The 22,926-nt window shown below is 45.6% G+C and overlaps 1 protein-coding gene across 1 annotated transcript in view; it reads left to right on the top strand.

Moving 5' to 3' along the window:
• Window positions 1-22,926, top strand: part of LOC141143781 (dehydrogenase/reductase SDR family member 4-like) — a 136,773-nt gene that overhangs the window by 94,306 nt on the left and 19,541 nt on the right. Inside the window, exon 7 of the mRNA XM_073629354.1 lies at window positions 21,797-21,931. Coding sequence (XP_073485455.1) covers window positions 21,797-21,931 — 135 coding nt within the window. The remainder of the gene's footprint in view (window positions 1-21,796; window positions 21,932-22,926) is intronic.

The raw sequence follows: 22,926 nt of genomic DNA, 5'->3' as shown, positions 1-22,926 counted from the left end.
TTTTTTTTTTTTTTAGCACATGTGCAGCTGATCGCACTGTTACAATCTCCTGCAAGCAGATCAAGCGTGGCAAAAACACCAGCCATTTGAGTACCACATGCTTGACAAGGTATTTAACCAAACCACCCAACTGTTTAAGATGGGAATAAGGGACACCTATCAGCAAAAGTATGTAGGCATAGGACACGCACCCTTAAAGGAGGATTACATGAAAAAAATGATTAGTTAAAATTACAAGTGCTTTTTTTTTTTACCCCACTATACCTTTTAAACTGGCTTCTGAAATTTACAAATGCAGCAATTTAGAAATTGGATGAAAGGTTTAACACTGGAAAACACTGTTTAAAAGATAAAAAGTGCATTTTATAGACAACTATATAGACCAGACCAAAATTAAGGACAAATGATGAGGAAAGAAGGACAGAGGGACTTTGTTCCAAATCAGGGACATTCCTCAAAATCGGGAACAATTGGGAGCTATGATTTAATCTCCCACCACTCAGTCTGTTGACAAGAGCACCTGAAAGCCACACAAAAGGGACACTATTCTTCTTCTCCTTACTCCACACCTTTCATGTCTGCCCCTGCTGTCTCTTCTCTCTCTCTCTCTCTCTCTCTGCGGTCTCTCATCTCCCTCTGTATTCTCTGCTTTGTAGAGAATGTTTGTAGAACTTTGCAGTGCCCAGCTTTGCTACAGAGTTCTGTGATGGCTCCTCTCCCCCCCCCCCCCCCCCACACACACACACACTCTCCTTCTCCTTCTGAAGCATGCAGCCTGTCACATCTCTTAATGCACAGAGAAGGGACAATAATTAATATATTAATAAATATATATATAATCTCCTTGTCTGTAAGGTTAGTAGGATCGTCTGACAGTACTGGGCAAATTTAGCAAAGCAACAGTGAGGGAGGTGGGAGGAATCTCCTGGTATAGTGGGTGGCTTTTCCTGAAGTCATGTGGGTGTGTTTAACTACTTCAATACAGGGCGCTTTTACCCCCTTCCAGGCCATTTTCAGCTTTCAGCACTGTCACACTTTAAATGACAATTGCACGGTCATGCAACACTGTACCCAAATAAATTTTTTTAATTTTTTTTTTTAAACCGATAGAAATTACTTTTGGTGTTATTTAATCACCACTGTTTTGTTTTGTTTTTTTTTTGTTTTTTTTTAAATTTTTTGCTATAAAACAAAAAAAAGTCAAAACTTTGAAGGACATTTTTTTTCTTAGTTTCTGTTAGAAAATATTGTAAATAAGTAATTTTTTTGCTTCATCGATGAAGCTGCAGTGACAGGCACTGATAGCCTGTACTTATGGCCACTGATGAGGTGGCACTTATAAGATGGCACTAAAGGGCACTGATAGGTGGCACTGATGGGCGGCGCTGATGGGTGGCACTGACTGGTATCACTGAAAATCAAGGCACTGGTTATCTGTGCAGGTTTCCCTTGTTAAGGAAATGCCACTGACCGGCTCTCCTCTCCTCACATTCTAAGAAGAGGAAAGCTGATAACAAGCATTTCCTTGTTTACATGTGATCAGCTGTGATTGGACACACCTGATTACATGAGTAAACAGCTGCATCATTGGCTCTTTACCAAGATCAGGGATGTGCTGTGTCCCAGGGTGAGAGTGGGATGATGTCATATGACGTCGTCCCAGAACAATAGAGCCACCCCGCCACCGCCATTTGTCTATACAGCAGGCGGGAGGTGGTTAATGACGTCAGGCTCTGCAACACTTCCTCACTCCACTATCGACTATGCTGTCCTCAAGTTTGCTTGGGACCGAATGCAGGGAGATATGAAGAAGTTTTCTGTTAAGGAAACTGCTGGGTGAGGCCGGGTCCTGAACACAGAGACAGCTTTATCATTGCTGAAAAAGTGGTACAGTTCTTCTCTACTGGTACATAGGGAAGCTGTACTGTAGAAAAAAAAAACTTAGGTGAACTTAGCCTTTAAGGATCACCAAGTGACAACAATATTAAAACTTTTGTTACTTGAATTCTGAACTTGATATGCACTGTATTTTAAGATTCTACAGTAAAAGCATGTTATATCTTCTTCACTGAATCATCTTGGTAGTAGGCCTCATGTAAAGCATTTAAATTGATTTGCAACACTATTCATTTATGATTTAATTGTGTACTTTTGAAATTAGTTTACCCTGCAAGGTCAACATCACCATACCTCATAAGTCATATCAAATGTAAAATAATATATAAAGTCCATAAACTCCAGTGAACAAATAAATAAATCTAGTTCATAGTTCAATAAATAGTTCAATAAATAAAAAGTTCATGTGAATCCAAGGAGGTTTTTTCCAGTGCAACTTCAACTTAATTGGACATGCAGTATAAAGTGCCAAGACAAACATCAGTGCAAAATTTGTGCTCCCCTCTGTGTGCCCTTTCACTCACCAGAGGTCCAGGACTCTCATAACACAAGTCGGATGCGCTTTGAGAGGGTGGCTGGGCTTAGTAGTCCCACAGCCTGTCTCACTGTGGCTTGCGTTGTCCTCACTGAGCCATCAAAAATCCATAAATCCCATTGAGAAGTGTGCAAACGATATGAGGACTGCTGGGATCTGTGGTCCCACAGGCTGTAACTCCAGTTACTAAAGGTGTTGTCCTCAACGAACCTCCAGGGATGGGTACATGGGTATATGGGTAATTATAGCGTAATTCTGTATATTTATTGTTTAAAATCCCAAATTCCAGTTAATCCACTCATATTAAAAACTATTTAGAACCAGAGTGGCCTGCAACGACGAACCTGTGGTCACCTACAGGTGGTGATGTAATTTCTGGCCGGCTACTCCGGTTCCGGTTTTACAGTGTTTTTTTAATGTTTTAATACAAATGGATCATCTGGAATTTTTTTATTTTATACAATAAATATACAGAATAACGCTATATAGCTTCTTTTGCCATTTGTACCCATCCCTGGAGGTTCGTTGAGGATAACAGCTTGAGTTGCAGCCTGTGGGACCAAAGAGCCCAGCAGTCCTCATAACGTTTGCACACTTCTCAATGGGATTCCGGGATTTCTGATGGCTCAGTAAGGACAACGCAAGCTGCAGGGACACAGCCAGTGGGATTACTAAGCTCTGCCACCCTCTCAAAGCACATCCGACTTCTGTTATGGGAGTTCTGGATCTCTGGTGAGTGAGAGGACACACGGGGGGGGGGTGATGTTTGTCTTGGCACTTTATACTGCATGTCCGATTAAGTTGAAGTTGCACTGGAAAAAAATCCTTGGATTCACATTAACTTTATATATTTATTTATTTGTTCACTGGAATTTATGGACTTTATATATTATTATTTTACATTTGATATGACTTTTTATGATGGTGATGTATTAGTATACTATATGGTAGCGCTCTTATCTTGTTCACATTTTTAAAGGCACGTGCACTTTGAGAGCAACAACCTTGAATGTTAGTAATCACTTGTATTTATATTTAATTTTATTCTTATTACAAATTATTCTTTTTATAATCACTTGTTTAGCGCAGGAATTCACGGTGTTATACACTATTTACTTGTATACCTCTAAAGTTTATTTAAAGTGTCTGTAAAAGGTTAAGATTTTTTTTTCTTTTAAATAATAAACATGTTGTACTTACCTGCTCTGGTTTTGCACAGAGCAGCCCTGATTGTCCTCTTCTTGGGTCCCCCGCAGTGGCATATCATCCATGTGTGCAGGGGCTCCGAGGAAGGGGGGCCCACTGTGCCCTGACCCACTCTGCACACATGGATGATAGGTTCAGGGATGATATCTGTGCAGTGGTGGGGGCCCATTTTTTCATCCAGAGGCACCGCATTGAGGAAGGGGGGGGGGTGAGGTGGGCACCGCCGCTGACAGGAGAAGTGACAACTCTATCACTGCTCCTGTGGCCGGGGCCAGCAACTCTGGAGGAGGGATATGGAAATGAAGAAATCCTGGACTGTCGCACTGTCAGCGAAATTAGGCTGTACACAGAGCACACAGCCAAATCTCCTGTCTCCTAAAAAATAATAATAATAACATTTCGTTTAGTGATCTAATGCATCTTACCTAAAAACCCACTCATCCAAGTAAACAGACATCACCACCATTCCTCACGTTCTCAGCTTGGTCAGCATTTCTGACTCGCACTCGCCAGCATGCCCTTTTATTAACACAAAAGCTTTCACAAACAGGAAGTGAGGGTTCCAGCAGCCAATCACTACTTATATGGGAAGTGACATTACAGGATGTGACTATATAAGGATTTAACACAGCATGTAGACAACACAGGACATTACCAAATAAGGACATGACCATATAAGGATGTAACACAGGATATGACAATACAGAAACCCTTCCAACAGGGTTAAATACAGAACCAATCAAAGACATGTATACATTCAAATAGACTAGCAGTGACGTGTGCAAATGATCAGGTGCAGAACCATGCTTTCTGTGAGACAAAGGAACAGTAGAAGAGATGGCTCTGCACAAGACCATGTGCAAACCGACTAAATGCTTTCAATGACGCGAACCATACAAAACCATGGCTCAGCGGGCCATCATTTTCATATAGTTATGCTATAGTTCCCATGTACGCTGACATGTTTGCTCGGAGTCATTAATGCAGTCGCCAAGAAGTGGCCAGTCTCTTGGTGAGGCATAAACGAACATCCCTAAAAGAGCAACAGATCTGCCGTGTCCACAGGAAGGTTTTCGAGGCCAATGGTCTTCCGCCAACATCTGTGCGAATACGCTCACATGAGCGCATTACAGCAAAACCGACACTGGGGGGCATTTGACAACATACATTAATAAAAATTTCCACGACACACACTCTGAAGAAAGGCATCTTTATTTGTAAATCGTTACAATCCAACAAAAGCCATCTCACAGGAACAGTGTATAGCAGTAGCCTTTGTTGGATTTTAACGATTTACAAATAAAGATGCCTTCAGAGTGCGGCAGTCCAGGATTTCTTAATTTCCATAGACTTGTGTAAAGCCTGCACCTGAAATCAATCCCAGAGGGTGGTAGCACTCAGACGAGGTACGGAGGCTTGGTGTGCGGCATATCCTCCCCATCTGGAGGAGGGATGCTGGGGATGTCCATTCAATGACAGCTCAGACATGTAAAGAAAAAGTATCAGCAAAGGAAGACTTCCAGTGGCTTCCTCTGCTGGGCTCTGCAATAGATGATGTCATCAGTCAGAGCCTGGCAGAGAAGTGAGCAGAGGAAGTTTTCTTTTGCTTTTGGGAGATCTCTGAGCTATCACTGCACTGGCATCCCCGCCATCCCTTCAGATGGGAGAAATTAGCCCAGAAGAAAAGTGAGAGAGGGGAGGATTCAGGGCTGATCCTAGGGTCACAGACGCCTGGGTGCAGAAATATTTCTGGTGCCCCCACATGGGCGTGGTCATCTTACCAACTCCTCCCTTTTACAAATGTTTCTATGGCAACGACTCAAACACAGAGATGCTTCCCTAAGAAGTCTTCCTTACCTTGGGATCCTCCCATGATCTCTAAACAATAAAGAAAATACAGGAAGAGAGTACACTAATGAGACCTAGAAGGGAGTCTCTCTGATGCACACACAGAGGGCTGTCTGTTAGAAAGAGCCCCCAAACATAATACAGGATACGGTCAAAGACTACAGATATGATACAAGAGACGGTCAGAGACTGCAGGCATAATACAGGAGATGGTCAGAGACTGCAGACATAATACAGGAGATGGCCAGAGACTGCAGACATAATACAGGAGATGGCCAGAGACTGCAGACATAATACAGGAGATGGCCAGAGACTGCAGACATAATACAGGAGATGGTCAGAGACTGCAGACATAATACAGGAGATGGCCAGAGACTGCAGACATAATACAGGAGATGGTCAGAGACTGCAGACATAATACAGGAGATGGTCAGAAACTGCAGACATGATCCAGGAGATTATTATTATTATTATTATTATTATTATTCAGGATTTATATAGCGCCAACAGTTTACGCAGCGCTTTACAATATAAAAGGGAGACAATACAGTTATAATACAATACTATAGGATTAAGAGGGCCCTGCTCAGAAGAGCTTACAATCTAATAGGGTGGGGTAGGTGGTACAAAAGGTTGTAACTGTGGGGAATGAGCTGGTGGAAGTGGTAGGAGATTAGTTGGAGACGTGATAGGCTTTCCTGAAGAGATGAGTTTTCAGGGATTGCCTGAAGGTAGCAAGAGTAGGGGATAGCTGGATAGATGGAGGTAGCGAGTTCCAGAGGATGGGAGAGGCTCTGGAGAAATCCTGGAGACGAGCATGGGAGGAGGAGATGAGAGAGCTTGAAAGCAGGAGGTCTTGAGAAGAGCGGAGAGGTCGATTTGGGTGATATTTGGAGACAAGATTAGTGATGTAGCTTGGGGCAGAGTTGTGAATGGCTTTGTATGTTGTGGTTAGAATTTTGAATTTAATTCGCAGGGTGATTGGGAGCCAGTGTAGGGATTGAAGTAGAGGGTTGGCAGACACTGAGCGGTTGGTAAGGTGGATAAGTCTGGCAGCAGCATTCATGATAGACTGAAGAGGGGATAGCCTATGGAGAGGTAAGCCAATGAGAAGGGAGTTGCAATAGTCAAGGCGAGAGATAACAAGGGAGTGAATGAGGAGCTTGGTGGTTTCATTTGTTAAAAAAGGGCGAATTTTAGAGATGTTACGGAGGTGAATTCTACAAACTTTTGACAACGATTGGATTTGAGGCTGAAATGACAAGTCAGAGTCTAGGATTACACCTAGTACCCTGGCGTGAGGGGAGGGACTGATGGTTGCATTGTTGATTTTGATGGAAAAGTCATGGAGGGGGGCACGGGCGGGGGGGAATATTAATAGCTCAGTTTTAGAGAGATTTAGTTTAAGGAAGTGGTGCGACAGCCATGCTGATATGTCAGTAAGTTAGTAATGCGAGAGGAGACTGAAGGAGTGAGGTGAGGAGTAGACAGATAGATTTGGGTGTCATCAGCATATAAGTGGTATTGGAAGCCGTGAGCAGTTATTAAGTGACCAAGGGAGGAGGTGTAGATAGAGAAGAGAAGGGGTCCAAGAACCGAGCCTTGGGGGACCCCCACAGAAAGGAGCAATGGAGAGGAGGAGACAGAGTTGTAGGTGACACTGAAGGAGCGCTGTGATAAATAGGCAGAGAACCAGGATAGAGCAGAATCTCGGAGGCCAAGGGTATGTAGTTTATTGAGAAGGAGCGGGTGGTCAACAGTATCAAAGGCCGCAGAGAGGTCAAGTAGTAGGAGTATGGAGTACTGGCTGTTGGTTTTAGCAGTTAGTAAATCGTTAGTGAGTTTTAGTAAGGCAGTTTCCGTGGAGTGCTGCAGGCGAAAGCCAGACTGTAAGGGATCAAGAAGGTTATTTTCATTGAGGTAGGAGCTAAGACGGTTGTAGACTAAGCGTTCTAGAAGTTTAGAGGTGAATGGGAGCAATGAGATGGGTCTTAAGTTGTTCAGGTCGGTAGGGTCCAGTGAGGGCTTTTTAAGAATGGGAGTGATCTGCGCATGTTTTAGAGGGGAGGGGAAAATGCCACTAGAGAGGGAGAGATTGAAGATGTGGGTGAGGGAGCATAGGATAGAAGAAGAGGGTGACCGTAGTAGTTGTGAGGGAACAGGATCCAAGGGACAATTGGTTAGGTGGGCATCTGAGAAAATTTTTGTAACCTCTTCCGTAGTAGCCAATTCAAAAGAGGAGAGTGTTGAATGTGCTGCTAGGCAAGGTATGTTGGGTGGGGAAGACGTACGCACAGTGAAGATGTCCTCACGAATTGCATCGATCTTGTCTTTGAAGTGATTGGCAATCTCTTGGGCAGTGAGTGAGTTAGTGGGTAGAGGGGGTGGTGGACGAAGCAGAGAGTTAAAGGTTGAGAAGAGCCGACGGGGACTGGATGACAAGGAATTAATAAGAGAGACAAAGTAGGCTTGTTTGGCAGCATGGAGGCATGAATTGCATTTTAGAAGGGCAGATTTATACAGTAGGTGACCGCGATATTGTGTCAATCTCGCCGCACTTCTCGGCGAGATTTGACACCTACGAGCCCCGTCACAGGAGCCAGCGCCGAGATGGCTCACTCATCGAGAAAGGAAAACGTTGTTTTCCTCCCGCGATGAGTGACAGGCAGCGCTGACAGCTGTCTAGTATGAATCCTGAGGCGGGAACACCGCGCCAAATTTTAAATGAAAAAACCGGCGTGGGTTCCCACCTCGGGGGCATACCAGGCCCTTAGGTCTGGCATGGCTTGTAAGGGGAACCCCCTATGCCGAAAAATCGGCATGGGGGTCCCCCCCAAATCCATACCAGACCCTTATCCGAGCACGCAGCCCGGCCGGCCAGGAAGGGGGGTGGGGACGAGCGAGCGCCCCCCCCCTCCTGAGCCGTACCAGGCCGCACGCCCTCAACATGGGGGGGTGGGTGCCTTGGGGGAGGGGGGCGCCCTGCGGCCCCCCCACCCCAAAGCACCTTGTCCCCATGTTGATGAGGACAAGGGCCTCTTCCCGACAACCCTGGCCGTTGGTTGTCGGGGTCTGCGGGCGGGGGGCTTATCGGAATCCGGGAGCCCCCCCTTAATAAGGGGGCCCCCAGATCCCGGCCCCCCACCCTGTGTGAATGAGTTTGGGGTACATGGTACCCCTACCCATTCACCTAGGCAAAAGTGTCAATATAAAAAAAACACACTACACAGGTTTTAAGAATAATTTATTAGTCAGCTCCGGGGTCTTCTTCCGACTTCGGGGGGTCTCCTTCCGACTTCTCCCGGTGTTCGGCCTCTTCTCCCGGGCCCCGCCGCTATCTTCTTCCAGCTCTATTGCCAGCGAGGGGCCCGGTCTGCTGCCGCTGTCTTGTCGCCGCTGTCTTGCCGCCGCTGTCTCGCCGCCGCCGCTGTCTCTCCGCTTCTTCTCTTCTTTTCTTCTTCCCCGATGTTGACACGACGCTCTCTCCGGCTCGAATGCTGTGTGCGAGCTGCGGAGCCATTTATATAGGCGGTAACCCCGCCCCCTTACGACGTCATGGTCCCAGCATGCGCAGGGACTCTGGGGCCACGCCCCCTTATGACGCCAGAGTCCCTGCGCATGCTGGGACCATGACGTCGTAAGGGGGCGGGGTTACCGCCTATATAAATGGCTCCGCAGCTCGCACACAGCATTCGAGCCGGAGAGAGCGTCGTGTCAACATCGGGGAAGAAGAAAAGAAGAGAAGAAGCGGAGAGACAGCGGCGGCGGCGAGACAGCGGCGGCAAGACAGCGGCGACAAGACAGCGGCAGCAGACCGGGCCCCTCGCTGGCAATAGAGCTGGAAGAAGATAGCGGCGGGGCCCGGGAGAAGAGGCCGAACACCGGGAGAAGTCGGAAGGAGACCCCCCGAAGTCGGAAGAAGACCCCGGAGCTGACTAATAAATTATTCTTAAAACCTGTGTAGTGTGTTTTTTTTATATTGACACTTTTGCCTAGGTGAATGGGTAGGGGTACCATGTACCCCAAACTCATTCACACAGGGTGGGGGGCCGGGATCTGGGGGCCCCCTTATTAAGGGGGGGCTCCCGGATTCCGATAAGCCCCCCGCCCGCAGACCCCGACAACCAACGGCCAGGGTTGTCGGGAAGAGGCCCTTGTCCTCATCAACATGGGGACAAGGTGCTTTGGGGTGGGGGGGCCGCAGGGCGCCCCCCTCCCCCAAGGCACCCACCCCCCCATGTTGAGGGCGTGCGGCCTGGTACGGCTCAGGAGGGGGGGGGGGCGCTCGCTCGTCCCCACCCCCCTTCCTGGCCGGCCGGGCTGCGTGCTCGGATAAGGGTCTGGTATGGATTTGGGGGGGACCCCCACGCCGATTTTTCGGCATAGGGGGTTCCCCTTACAATCCACGCCAGACCTAAGGGCCTGGTATGCCCCCGAGGGGGGAACCCACGCCGGTTTTTTCATTTAAAATTTGGCGCGGTGTTCCCGCCTCAGGATTCATACTAGACAGCTGTCAGCGCTGCCTGTCACTCATCGCGGGAGGAAAACAACGTTTTCCTTTCCCGATGAGCGAGCCAGCGCGACATTCACAGTACCCTGTCGCCGAGAACCAGCGCGATGGTATCGCGCTGGAAACACAATCTCGCGGTCAGGTACTGTATAGGGTGAAGTCTTGCAGGCATTTGGTTTTACACCACAGTCGTTCAAGAGCACGGCAATGTCTCTTGAGATTTCTAGTGTTGTCAGTTTGCCAGGGTTGTAATGGTCTGGGTCTGATTCTGCGTGTGGTTAGAGGAGCAAGTGCATCTAGTGATGATGAGAGTGAACTGTTGTAGACAGAGGTGGCCAGGTCAGGACAGGACAGGGGAGAGATTATGTCATATAGGTGGTCAGTAGCAGAATAGAGAAGAGAAGGGTTGAAGTGGCGAAGGTTTCTACAAGTAATTGTTTGCTGCTTGGAGGGATGGGTGGTTGGAGGCAAGGATACAGTGAAAGTAATGAGGTTGTGATCAGATAGAGGAAAGGGGGTGTTGGTGAGGTTGCCAGGGTTGCAGAGATGGGAGAATACAAGGTCAAGGATATTACCATTGGAGTGAGTGGAAGTATGTGTCCATTGGGTTAGGTCAAAAGATGAGGTTAAGTCGAGAAGTTTAGCTGTAGTTGGGCTGTTAACATTGACAGGAATGTTAGTCACCAAGAATAATGGTGGGTATTTCAGAGGAGAGAAAGTAGGGTAGCCAGGCAACAAAGTCATCAAGAAAGTGCGATACCGGTCCTGGAGGCCTATAAATTGCTGCAATCCTCAGAGAAATGGGAGAAAACAGACGAATACAGTGCATCTCGAAAGAAGAGAGGGATAGAGAGGGAGGGACAGGAAGGACTTGGAAGGTGCTTTGTGGGGACAGAAGGAAGCCAACTCCACCTCCTTTCTGTCTGTTGGGTCTGGAGGAGTGAGTCCAATGGAGACCACCATGGTAGAGGGCAGCGGGAGAAGCTGAGTCAAAATTTTGAAGCCAGGTTTCTGTTATGGCGAGTATGTTCAAGCCATGAGAGATGAAGACGTCATGTACAGATGTTACAGATGGAGTGGGCGTTCCAAAGGGCACATGAGATTGGTGGGCTGCTTTGAGGAAGCAGGGGGATAGAAATTAAACTGAGTGGATTGCGGTGATTGCCAGAGGGGGAGGGGTATTGGATATGTGGCTTGCATTTGGAAAATGGCGGACCAGGATTAGGAGAAATGTCACCTGAGACTAGGAGAAAGAGGAGGGTGAGTAAGGCAAGGTGGGAGTGGGATGTGCATGAGCGCACGTGTCTAGTGGCCCTGGTGTTTATGTCAGCATGTGGGTGCAGCAACTGCAGGAGATGATAGGTGCCATAGTAGGGAGAGGGTAGGAGTGAGGGTGATATGCGCATGCTGCAGGGAAGAGAGGAGGGGTAGAGTAAAGATAATTTGAGGATAGAAGACACCAATGTGAGAAGGAAGAGAATAAGGAGCATGTTAGTGGATAGAGAGTGGGAAACTAACCTAATATAAAATAAATGTCAAAGCTGGTTTGCTTGTCGTATTGCAGAGTGGAGCAGAGCTCTTGTTGTTCATGCAGCTTTAGTTAAACTGCGTCGGTGAACTGCGCATCACTCGTGACAGAGCCATGATGTCTGCGCCTTGCCCCTGTCTGCGCCACCCCATAAGCTGCCATAAATTTATAGAGAGACTAAGCTGGGATGCATTTCTCAGTTGGTCATTATTGGGTCTGATGTGAGACACCTGAATATGGGGAGGAGATGGCCAGGGCCAGACCAGCTACAGACACAGGCTAGGGTCGTAAAGCTAATTACCTCTCTTGATCACTCAAGCCACATGGAGTTGAGAATCAATCACCAGTAATATTGCTATTGCAGTGTGTTTGTTATAGAGCTAGCAGTAAATATGGAAGTTTAAAGATATGGCAGCAGGAGACAATTACAAAAAATATTAACAGCAGACTCAGCAAGGAGATGGCCAGAGACTGCAGACATGATCCAGGAGATGGTCAGAGACTTTAGACATACTACAGGAGATGGTCAGAGACTGCAGACATAATACAGGAGATGGTCAGAGACTGCAGACATAATACAGGAGATGATCAGAGACTGAAGACATGCTGGAATAGATGGTCAGACTGTAGACCTGATAGAATAGATGGTCAGAGACTGCAGACATGATCCAGGAGATGGTCAGAGACTGCAGACATGATAGAATAGATGGTCAGAGACAGCAGGTATGATAGAATAGATGGTCAGAGACTGCAGATATAATACAGTAGATGGTCAGAGACTGCAGTTCCTATGGACGTTAGTAGATAATGGCCGATCGGCCCTCTCACCTGACCCAATGATACAGCAAGGGTTCCTCTGTTCAGGAGTCAGCTCACTCTGAATTGCCTGTGGCGACTCCGCTGGGTAGCACCCAGAGCTGTATTCTGGCAAGGACTCCATTCCTTTCTCCGCCAGGTATGGCGCTAGGCTTTTCCTTTGGCGCAGGGCAGCGGGGTTCTCTCTCTGATGGTGTTCTCTCAGCACTGCCCTCTCCCTCTGGAGTCCTGGGTGTACTTCCCTGAAAGCTTTCCTGGGCTCCTGTCTCTCTCTCTGTCTCTCTCTCCCATTCAGCTGAATATGCTGTGTGGGCTGCAGTTTCCGTGTTACAGTGGGGCTGCCAGTCCTCGGGACTACATGTCCCACAATCCTCTTCTCTGCTCCTTTTTCTATTCTATTTCTTCCCTGGCTGATATGAAGGCGGGGGAAGAAACATAGTGGGAGGCAGTGCTGGCCAGCGTCGCTCACTAGTACAGCAGTGCACGTGAGGGGGAGAGGGAGGGGGGAGAGGGATTAGGGTTGGTGTCACCAGGTGCGGTATAACATGGTGTCACCCCCCCCTTCCACCAACTATAGTCGCCCCTTAGTACAGACCCCCCTGCGTCAGTATAGACCCCCCTTTGTCAGTGCAGTCCCCCCACTAAGTATAGACCCTTCCCTCAGTACAGACCCCCCTTCATCAGTATAGACCCCCCCAGAACAACCCCCCCTCCATTAGTACAGATCCCCCCCACGGACAACCCCCCCTCCATTAGTACAGACACCCCCCCAGGACAACCCCCCCTCCATTAGTACAGACCCCCAGGACAAACCACCCCCCCTCCATTAGTACAGACCCCCCCAGGACAAACCCCCCTCTATTAGTAGAGACCCCCCCTCCATTAGGGTACATAAAACACCCGGGCGGCAGCTAGAGAAGAGAGGATAGTGTGCAGCCGCACCGCCCAGGTGGAGAGCAGATCGAGACAGGCTTGGGCAGGAGTGTAGAGTCAGACAGAGAAGGAGAACATGTGTGTTAGGCACGGACCCCCCCCAGCGACGTCACTGCGCAGCTGGTCTCTCTCCACACAGAGACCAGCCACTCCGATCTCCGGTGGCTGCTCTCCTTCTCTGATAGGAGGAGGGAGGGGGGACAGGCTTGAGCAGCGAAAAACACAGTGGCGGTGACCTGCGGAGAGAGCCGTCTCTGGAAATGGAGAGGAGGAGGAGGGAGGGGAGCACTCTGGCGCTTCAGCACCCCCAGCTCTCAGGTGCCCGGGTGCACTGCACCCCGAGCACCCACCTGGGATCGGCCCTGGGAGGATTCTTCTACACAGGAATCCAGATGGATCAAGCAGCCAGGTAAGGACATGCACATACTACCTGCCACCGTATACTCCGCACTGTACATTCCCTGTTTAACAATACCACATTCTACACTGCACTGCACTGTAAGTAATCTCAGGATCTATTTAACCACACCTCCTTTAAGCCACGCCCAATATTTAGCGCACTTTAACCACTCCAATGCAGGGCATTTTTACCCCCTTCCTGCCCAGGCCAGTTTTCAGCTTTCAGCGCTGTAACATTTTGAATGACAATTGTGCGGTCATGCAACAGTGTACCCAAATTAAATTTTGATAATTTTTTTTCCCCACAAATAGATTTCTTTTGGTGGTATTTGATCACCTCTGCAGTTTTTTTTTTTTTGTGCTATAAACAAAAAGAGCGAACACAATATTTTTTACTTTTTGCTATAATAAATATCCCAATTTAAAAAAAAAAAAAAAAAAAAAATTTCCTCAGTTTAGGCCGATATGTATTCTACATATTTTTGGAAAAAAAAAATCACAATAAGCGTATATTGATTGGTTTGCGCAAAAGTTATAGTGCCTACAAAATAGGTTATTGATTTATGGCATTTTTATTATTTTTTTTAATCGTAATGGCAGCGATCTGCGATTTTTATCAGGACTTCGACATTGTGGCAGACAGATCGGACACTTTTGACACTATTTTGGGACCACTGACATTCAAACAGTGATCAGTGCTATAAATTTGCACTGATTATTGTGTAAATGTCACCGGCAGGGAAAGGGGTTAACACTAGGGGGCGATCAAGGGGTTAAATGCGTTCCCTGGGTGTGTTCTAACTGTGGGGGGGTCGGACTGACTAGGGGAGGAGACTGATCGGTGTTCCTATATACTAGGAACACACGATCGGACTCTTCTACCCTGACAGGATGTGGATCTGTGCGTGTTTACACACAGATCCACGTTCCTGCTCTGTCACGAGCAATCGTGGGTGCCCGGCGGACATCAGGGCAATAGTAATGGCAGTGTGTGTTGGTTTTTTTTTGTTTTTTTTTCAGCAATATAATCTCTAAATACCTTTTCCCAGCAGTGCTTCTGTGCTGTCACACGGTTTTCTTCGGTTTTACTCCAAAGCAGAGGGATTCCAGTGGGAGGGGCTCACATTCCTCTGCTGCTTTAGTTTGAGTTTCAGGAGGGGAGGGGCTGGAAGAGGATTGGCTTCGTACAGATCATGGAAATGACACGAGGGGGGTGGGGGGGAGAGAGGGAGATACAGATGCTGCAGAGAGAGCAGGATGATGGAAAGTCAGTTAACTGACAGGAATATATGAACAGGCAGGAAGCATTAGTCGATCACAGGAAGGATTGTCCAATCGCAGGAAGCTTTGGTCGATCAAAAGAAGGGTCAAGGGATTGATCGATCACAGGAAGGATCGTCGATTGATCGCAGGAAGCATTATTTGATCGAAAAATGGATCAAATGGTCAAACGAAGAATGATTGGCCAAACAATCTCAGGAAGCATTGTTTGATGGAAAGAAGGATCAAAGTATCAATTGATGGAAGGAAGGATCGATGGATCTCAGGAAGGATTGTTCGATGGATCGGTCAATGGATCGCAGGAACGATCATTTGATGGATCGCAGAAAAGACTGGTCCATCAATTGCAGGAAACGTTGGTTGATCGAAAGAAGGAAGGATTTGTTGATCGACCTCAGGAAGGATTGGCCAATCAATCGCAGGAAGGATCAGTCTGTAGTTTGCAGGAAGGATCAGTCGATCAATCACAGGAAGGATCAGTCGATCAATCACAGGAAGGATAGACCGATGAATAGCAGGAAGAATCGGTCGATGGATCACAGAAAGAATCGGTTGATGGATCGCAGGAAGTATTGGTCGATCAAAAGAAGGCTCAAAGGATCGGTCAAACGAAATAAGGATCAAAGGATCATTCGATAGAAGGAAGGATCGAACAATGGAAGTATTGATTGATCGAAGGAAGGCTCGATCAAAGGAAGCATCAATCTATCAAATGAAGAAAGGAACGATCAAATGAAGAATCAAAGGAAGGATTGTTTGATCAATCTGTTCGATCACAGGAAGGATCAGTTGATTGATCACAGGAAGGATCAGTCAGTTGATGGCAGGAAGGATACATTGGTTGTTTGTTCATCTCTTCTAAAAGCAATAAATTTGATAAAAAAAAAGGTAAGACAGTGTAAAAAAAGTTTTGAAATAAATGAATATAAATAGTTTTTTAAAATTTAAAGCGCAAAGTTTGAAATGTAAATGCGAACGCATACGTAAGTCCCGCACGTATATGTAAACAGTGATCGCACCACACATGTGAGACATTACTGCGAATGTCAGAGTGAGAGCAATAATATTACCTCCAGGCCTCCTCTGTAACTCTAAACTGGTAACCTGTAAAGCCTTTTAAGTGCCGCTAATAGGGATTTTTAGGCACTGTAGTTTGACGTCATTCCACGGACGTACGCAGTATTAAAGCTTGACATGTTGGGTATTTATTTACTCAGCGTAAAACCATCTTTTATACAGTGTTTAATTGCAACACCCACCAATTTATTCTCTAAGGCTGGGGTCGGCAACCTGACTGGTCGACCGTGGAAAGTGACCAGTAGATGACGAATAGATCCCTGCCTTGCAAAACAAGTGATTTCCCCCAGAGGTAACGAGCGGCGCAGGATTGCAGATCAGCCAATCCTAGGCTACAGAGGCAGCCCCCGCCCCGCAGCTGCAAGTATGCAGAGGGGAGGGTGCTGCCTCCGGAATAGCTCTTGCCTCAATACGCTCGAACTCTAAGGCTGGATTCACACCTATGCATTTTTAGTACTTTTTGCATTTTGCAGATTTGCACTACAGTCCATTTAACATGGTTTCCTATGGAATACGTTCTGTAATGCAAATCTGCAAAATGCAAAAAGCACTAAAAATGCATAGGTGTGAATCCAGCCTTACTCATGTGAATTTTGGTCCTCAGATCTCCTCTCCGTCTCCATCCCAAAGTTGCAGGAAAGAGTGATGGGAAAAGTCAACAGCCCTTGTCTTTCCCCAGTCTTTCTAATAGATCTTTGAATTAAAGGCCATTTCTATCCATCAATCATAGAAAGGTAGGCTCTCATCACACTGCACTCTCCTGACCCCTTTGCACTGCACCCTGCTGACCCCCATGCACTGCACCCTCCTGAACCCCCCCTGTACCATGTCTTCCTGACCCCCCTGCACCCCCTGCGCCATGTCTTTCTGACCCCCCCTTGCACTGCACCCTCTTGACCCCCCCGTACCATGTCTTCCCGACCCCCCTGCACCATGTCTTTCTGACCCCCCCTTGCACTGTACCCTCCTGACCCACCCTGCACTTGCACCCTCCTGACCCCTCATGCACCCCACCCTCTTGACACCCCCTGTATCATGTCTTCCTGACCCCCCCTGCACTGCACCCTCCTGACCCCCTGCACCGCACCCACCTAACCCCCCTGCACTGCACCCTCCTGACTTCCCTGCACCGTACCTTCCTGACCCCCCCCCCCACCCCATGTCTTCCTGAGCTCCCTGCCCCATGTCTTCCTGTACACTGCCCTACGTACAACTGACCTCTGTACACTGCCCTACATACAACTGACCTCTGTACACTGCCCTACATACCACTGACCTCTGTACACTTCCCTACTTATTACTGACCTCTGTACACTGCCCTACCTATTACTGACCTCTGTACACTTCCCTACTTATTACTGACCTCTGTACACTGCCCTACCTATTACTGACCTCTGTACACTTCCCTACATACTACTTGCCTCTGTACACTGCCCTACCTATTACTGACCTCTGTACACTTCCCTACATACTACTTGCCTCTGTACACTGCCCTACCTATTACTGACCTCTGTACACTTCCCTACATACTACTTGCCTCTGTACACTGCCCTACCTATTACTGACCTCTGTACACTTCCCTACATACTACTTGCCTCTGTACACTGCCCTACCTATTACTGACCTCTGTACACTTCCCTACATACTACTGGCCTCTGTACACTTCCTAGCCCTACCTATTACTGACCTTTGTACACTGCCCTACATACTACTTACTCTGGTCAGAAATGAGAGCATACAGCCAGGCCTGAGACTAGTTAAGCAAATCAGCCTGCAGTATCAGATGTTCTGCTTTCATGATGAACTCCAGCATCAGACTTGTGGGGGTAACCAATTACTCCCCAGATATGAAAACATTGTGAATGAAAGTGAATGCCGAGTTTGTCACAGAAGCAACATTTTATCCACTTGCCGACCGCCGCACACAGATGTACGTCGGCAGAATGGCACAGGCAGGCAAATGGGCGTACCTATATGTCCCTTTAAATTTGCCGCCTATCGGGTGCGTGCCTGCGGGTCCCGGGAACTCAATGTTCACCGGCGGTCTGCAATTGCAGTGTGGAGGGGTAGAACGGGGCGATGCCTATGTAAACAAGGCTTTTTCTTGTTCTTCCTTGTGACATGAGAGATCTACTTCTCCCTGTCATCAGGAGCAGTGATCGCTGTCATGTCAGTGGAAGCCCATCTCCTCCACAATTAGACTCACTCCCTAGGACACATTTAACCCCTTGATCGCCCCCTAGTGTTTAACCCCTTCCCTGCCAGTGTCATTTACACAGTAATAAGTGCATTTTTATAGCACTGATCGCTGTATAAATGACAATGGTCCCAAAATGGTGTCAAAAGTGTCCGATGTGTCCGCCATAATTTTGCAGTCATGATAAAAATCGCAGATCGCCGCCATTACTAATAAAAAAAATAATAATAAAAATGCCATAAAACTATCCCCTATTTTGTAGACGCTATAACTTTTGAGCAAACCAATCAATATACACTTATTGCGATATTTTTTTTTTTTTTTTTTACCAAAAATACGTAGAACAATACATATCGGCCTAAACTGAGGAAACATTTTTTTTTTTATATATTTTTGGGGCATATTTATTATAGCAAAAAATATTGCTTTTTTTTCAAAATTGTTGTTCTTTTTTTGTTTATGGCGTAAAAAATAAAAACCGCAGATGATCAAATACCACCAAAAGAAAGGTCTATTTGTGGGAAAAAAGAACGTCCATTTTGTTTGGGTACACCATCACACGACCGAGCAATTGTCAGCTAAGTAGACGCAGTGCCGAATTGCAAAAAATGCTCTGGTCAGGAAGGGGGTAAAATCTTCCAGGGCTGAAGTGGTTAAGGTAGACTGAGTTTATATTTTTACAGTGACAAAATTTTATTAGATCTTTCAAAGTTTTCTTTATATCGTCTTTATTTTTTATTGGAGGCTTGCTAGTTAAGTTTTTTCTTTTTTTTTTTTTTAAGTGCGTCATCCGATGGTGATCTTTGATCTATTCTATGTTGTCTAGGTAGATCCCACCTCTCAAGGGTTGCCTACTCCTGCTCTAGGGTCTCTGCTGAAAAATATATATACATAATGTTTGGGGGTTCTAAGTAATTTTCTAACAAAAAATACAGATTTTTACATGTAGGAGAGAAATGTCAGAATCGGCCTTGGTGGGAACTGATTAACAAAGAGGAGTGGAGGTGTAGCTTTAGGGGAATAGCATTGCTTAGGAGGAGAAAGCTGGATGACAGGGGCACATAACCTGACCACGCTATCGTGGATCAGCAGCCATGATAAATGTGGTCAGTTTAAGCAGGGGAAGATAGGAACAGGCAGGGTCAACCAGGTATTGTACAGCATAGAAAGGGACAATTGACATGGCAAAAGCACTATGCTATATTTCGTGCCTTTAAAGGGACAGGAGCATGGGAGTCACATCGCCGTGGCACGGATCGGGGCCGTAAATATTTGATGAGCTGCGCATGCACGGCTCAAGGAACATGAAAGCTGATAGGCAGAAGGATGCATTTATGGCAAAAGAGACCAGTAGGGTCTCTTCTGCAATAAATACCCTGCTTGTCAGCCATTTGTTTAAAAATCAATTTTACTTCCACTTTAATGGCTTTGTAATCTGTTTTTCATGAAATAGTTTACTGTATTTTTCTGCCCCTTGTAATATACTCCATGAGCTCCTGCACCTTCCATTCTCCCCCCTCACTTCCTGTTGTTTGGACCTAGCAGTGTGCATTAGTTGCGGTCATGTGCAGTGCTCTATGGTTACTACCCTTATCATAGTACATAGTCCCTTATCCATCACAGGAGTGAGGAAGAACAGGTGGCAACATTCCTATGATACAGTAAGATCAGGGAGAAGGAATGTAGCCACCCTGATCGCAGCAGCCCAAGAAATAAATTTGGTGATTTGGAAGAGGTTGAGAACAATAGAAGGTACTTTTTAATTGAAAAACAAAAAACTAGTCATTGCACTTACATCAATAGCAACCTGCAATCATAAGTCCAAGGACCAAAGTAAAGTCCAGCCTTTAAACGGTAAAACATGTAATTGCCTGAGTCTTGCAGCTCTCTAAGAGCGTTATTTTTTTTAATTAAGAATGCATACTTGAATAGATTTTATTTTTAAAACAGAGTTCAAGTGGTTCATTCTATGCATTGATAAAAAAAACCTTCTGTGTGCAGCTCCCCCTCAGCCCCCCCCCTAATGCTTACCTGAGACCCATCTCTATCCAGCGATGTTGCAGGAGAGACTCGGCTGCCCGGGACTCTCCCTCCTCGTTGGCTGAGATGGTAGTGGATCACCATTGGCTCCCGCTGCTGTCAATCAAAGTCAGTGAGCCAATGATGAGAGAGAGAGGGGGCAGGGCCAGGCCACAGCTCCATGTCTGAATGGATACACAGATCTGTGGCTCGGGTGCCCCCATAGCAAGTTGCTTGCTGTGGGGGCACTCAGCAGGAGGGAGGGGCCAGAAGCGCTGGCAAGGGACCCGAGAAGAGGAGGATCAGGGCTGCTCTGTGCAAAACCACTGCACAGGGCAGGTAAGTATGACGTGTTTGTTATTTTTAAACACAAAAAAGCGAAGCTTTAGTATCACTTTCACTTTATTTGCTAAGCTCCGAGGGTAATTCCCTTGCAAAGTGCAACTTCCCTTACAAGTGTCTATTTTCCTCTATTAAATCAACTCCACAGGGGAATTTTAGCTAACTTGTGGACCCCTACCCATTTGGCTATGTATTACTATATTCTCAGAATCCCATCCAGGAATTGCAGAATTCTTGTTAAGACTTTAAGAACTCCTTCCAGGATTCCCAGAACCCCTGCCATGGCTTCCAACAGGGCCTGCATAATCCCTGCCAGGACTTCGGTTAATAATTTTAGAATCTCTGTCTCATCTCTGTCAGAACTTTGTGTACTTTGTATATACAGTAACACCAGTAGTTTTTAGAACATAACTGATAAAAAAAAAAAAAAAAAAAAAACTTTAACTATTTTATTTTTATTTTAATATACACAGAAAAATAGTTTTGAATGACAATACCACCAGGGAAAGCATTGCTTGTTGAATAATTTTGCTAAAATAAATAGTGGTAAAGTTATTGCTGTATCAATAAGCACATGGTTGAAATGTAAAAGTTTGAAGTTTTGCTCTCCTATTGTTCCCAAATAAAGTACAATGCTGAATTCATCATATCAAGTTACTTTTTTAAAGCAAATATGGCAGTTTGTAAAAATGACAGTGACAGTAGCCCATGCACTGAAAAGAGTTTTCCAGTTGATTGCTTTTCATAGTGCGGCTAAGCAGCCACTGTCAGGCATGCAGCCTCCCGAATGCCTGTTTTTTTTTTTTTTTGGCCAAATGGCATTTTATAATGGGGCCAATGTGCTGTAAATGTGAGCCAAGCATTTGGCTCACATTTGTGGCACAGCCAATTAACTTGAATGGCTGAGTTTGACAGGTGTTGTCTGTCAACCCCACAAGCCACATTAAAGTTTCAGAACTTGGAACAAAAAGCATTGCCTCATGCCATGTGAACAGCTTCCCCTGGTTTCATTTTAGATGGTTGGTCAAAGAGTGGTAAAACCCTGACTCCGCTTGCCTGTTTTTACCTACCCCTGGCCACCTGTGTGAAAGAGGGCTAAAAGTTTTAAGGTCTGAAGACCAAACACTGTAATTATTACAATGTCTATACTCTCCTTCTCTGTCTCTCTCTGTATATAAATATATCTAATATGTAATATTTATTTTCTAGTATATTGGTCCATATTCAATAGCTAAGACATCAGTACATGGATTAACCAATATGTTGGCACAAGCTTTGCGTTTCATGAACATCAGAGTGAATAGCCTGGTACTGGGTTTAATCAATACCAGTTTCAGCAAAGTGGTAAGTAAAAAAAAAAATAATGGTAATTTTGTTATAATTCATACATTGGTAAACCAATTTGGGTTAACAGGGAAAGAGCAATTAATATTTAAAGGATGTTACACAGAAAAGATTAAGCCATTCCCAGCTCACAGGTGCTCATTTCTCTGGGGTCTGTTTCTTCCACAAAATTCAGCAAAACTCTGAAGTTGCACACCGCCTCCAAAGGGTAAAAATAACTTTTTATTCAGCACAAGCACAGGCATTCCACCCAGAATCCTCACCTAACATATTTCACCTCTTACTCCTTATGGCTTGGGTCACCCTCAAGCAGGTCATGTGACACGTTTGCGTGGGTCCACCAGCCCATTAATTTCAGTTTTGAAAAATGTGAAAAAACTGCACTAAGACAAATAACAAATGGAGCTGTATCCAAAATACAGCCCCTCAGAAGCTGCAATTCTCATGTAAACATAAATACAAGAAAGCAAAATCAGAAAAAAAATAGAATCGCGCTACCAAAAATTAATACCAATGACCAAACTTATTCTCATGAATTCATCTAATAATAGTGAAAATCATAAACTCATTAGAATAATGCCCAAACACCCACATGTGCATATACATATTAATAATAAACATTGGTAAATGCATGCTTAATAAATTGAAAAGAAGTATGACACATCAATTATAAATGTAGATTGAACATTCATAATAAGTCCAAAAATAATTGTGAAAAAAATCTAGTGAATAAATAAATAAAAATTAGTTGGAAACAAAAATGAACATTAAAAAAGGGGAAAAAAGAAAAACACCCGTGCAAAATAAAAAAGTCCTTAGGATGCAGGCAGGCTTTCTTCAAACAACGTTGGATAGGAATTTTAGTAGAATCCACCACCAAATCAATAGAAATGGACTCTTACCAGAATTCCATTCCATTCAATTTTCCCCTTTTTTAATGTTCATTTTTGTTTCCAACTAATTTTTATTTATTTATTCACTAGATTTTTTTTCAC

The sequence above is a fragment of the Aquarana catesbeiana genome, linkage group LG01 (genome assembly GCF_042186555.1).
Source record: "Aquarana catesbeiana isolate 2022-GZ linkage group LG01, ASM4218655v1, whole genome shotgun sequence".
Lineage (NCBI taxonomy): Eukaryota > Metazoa > Chordata > Amphibia > Anura > Ranidae > Aquarana > Aquarana catesbeiana.
Note: the sequence above shows the minus strand (reverse complement) of the source record. Positions and strands in the feature narration are given on the sequence as shown.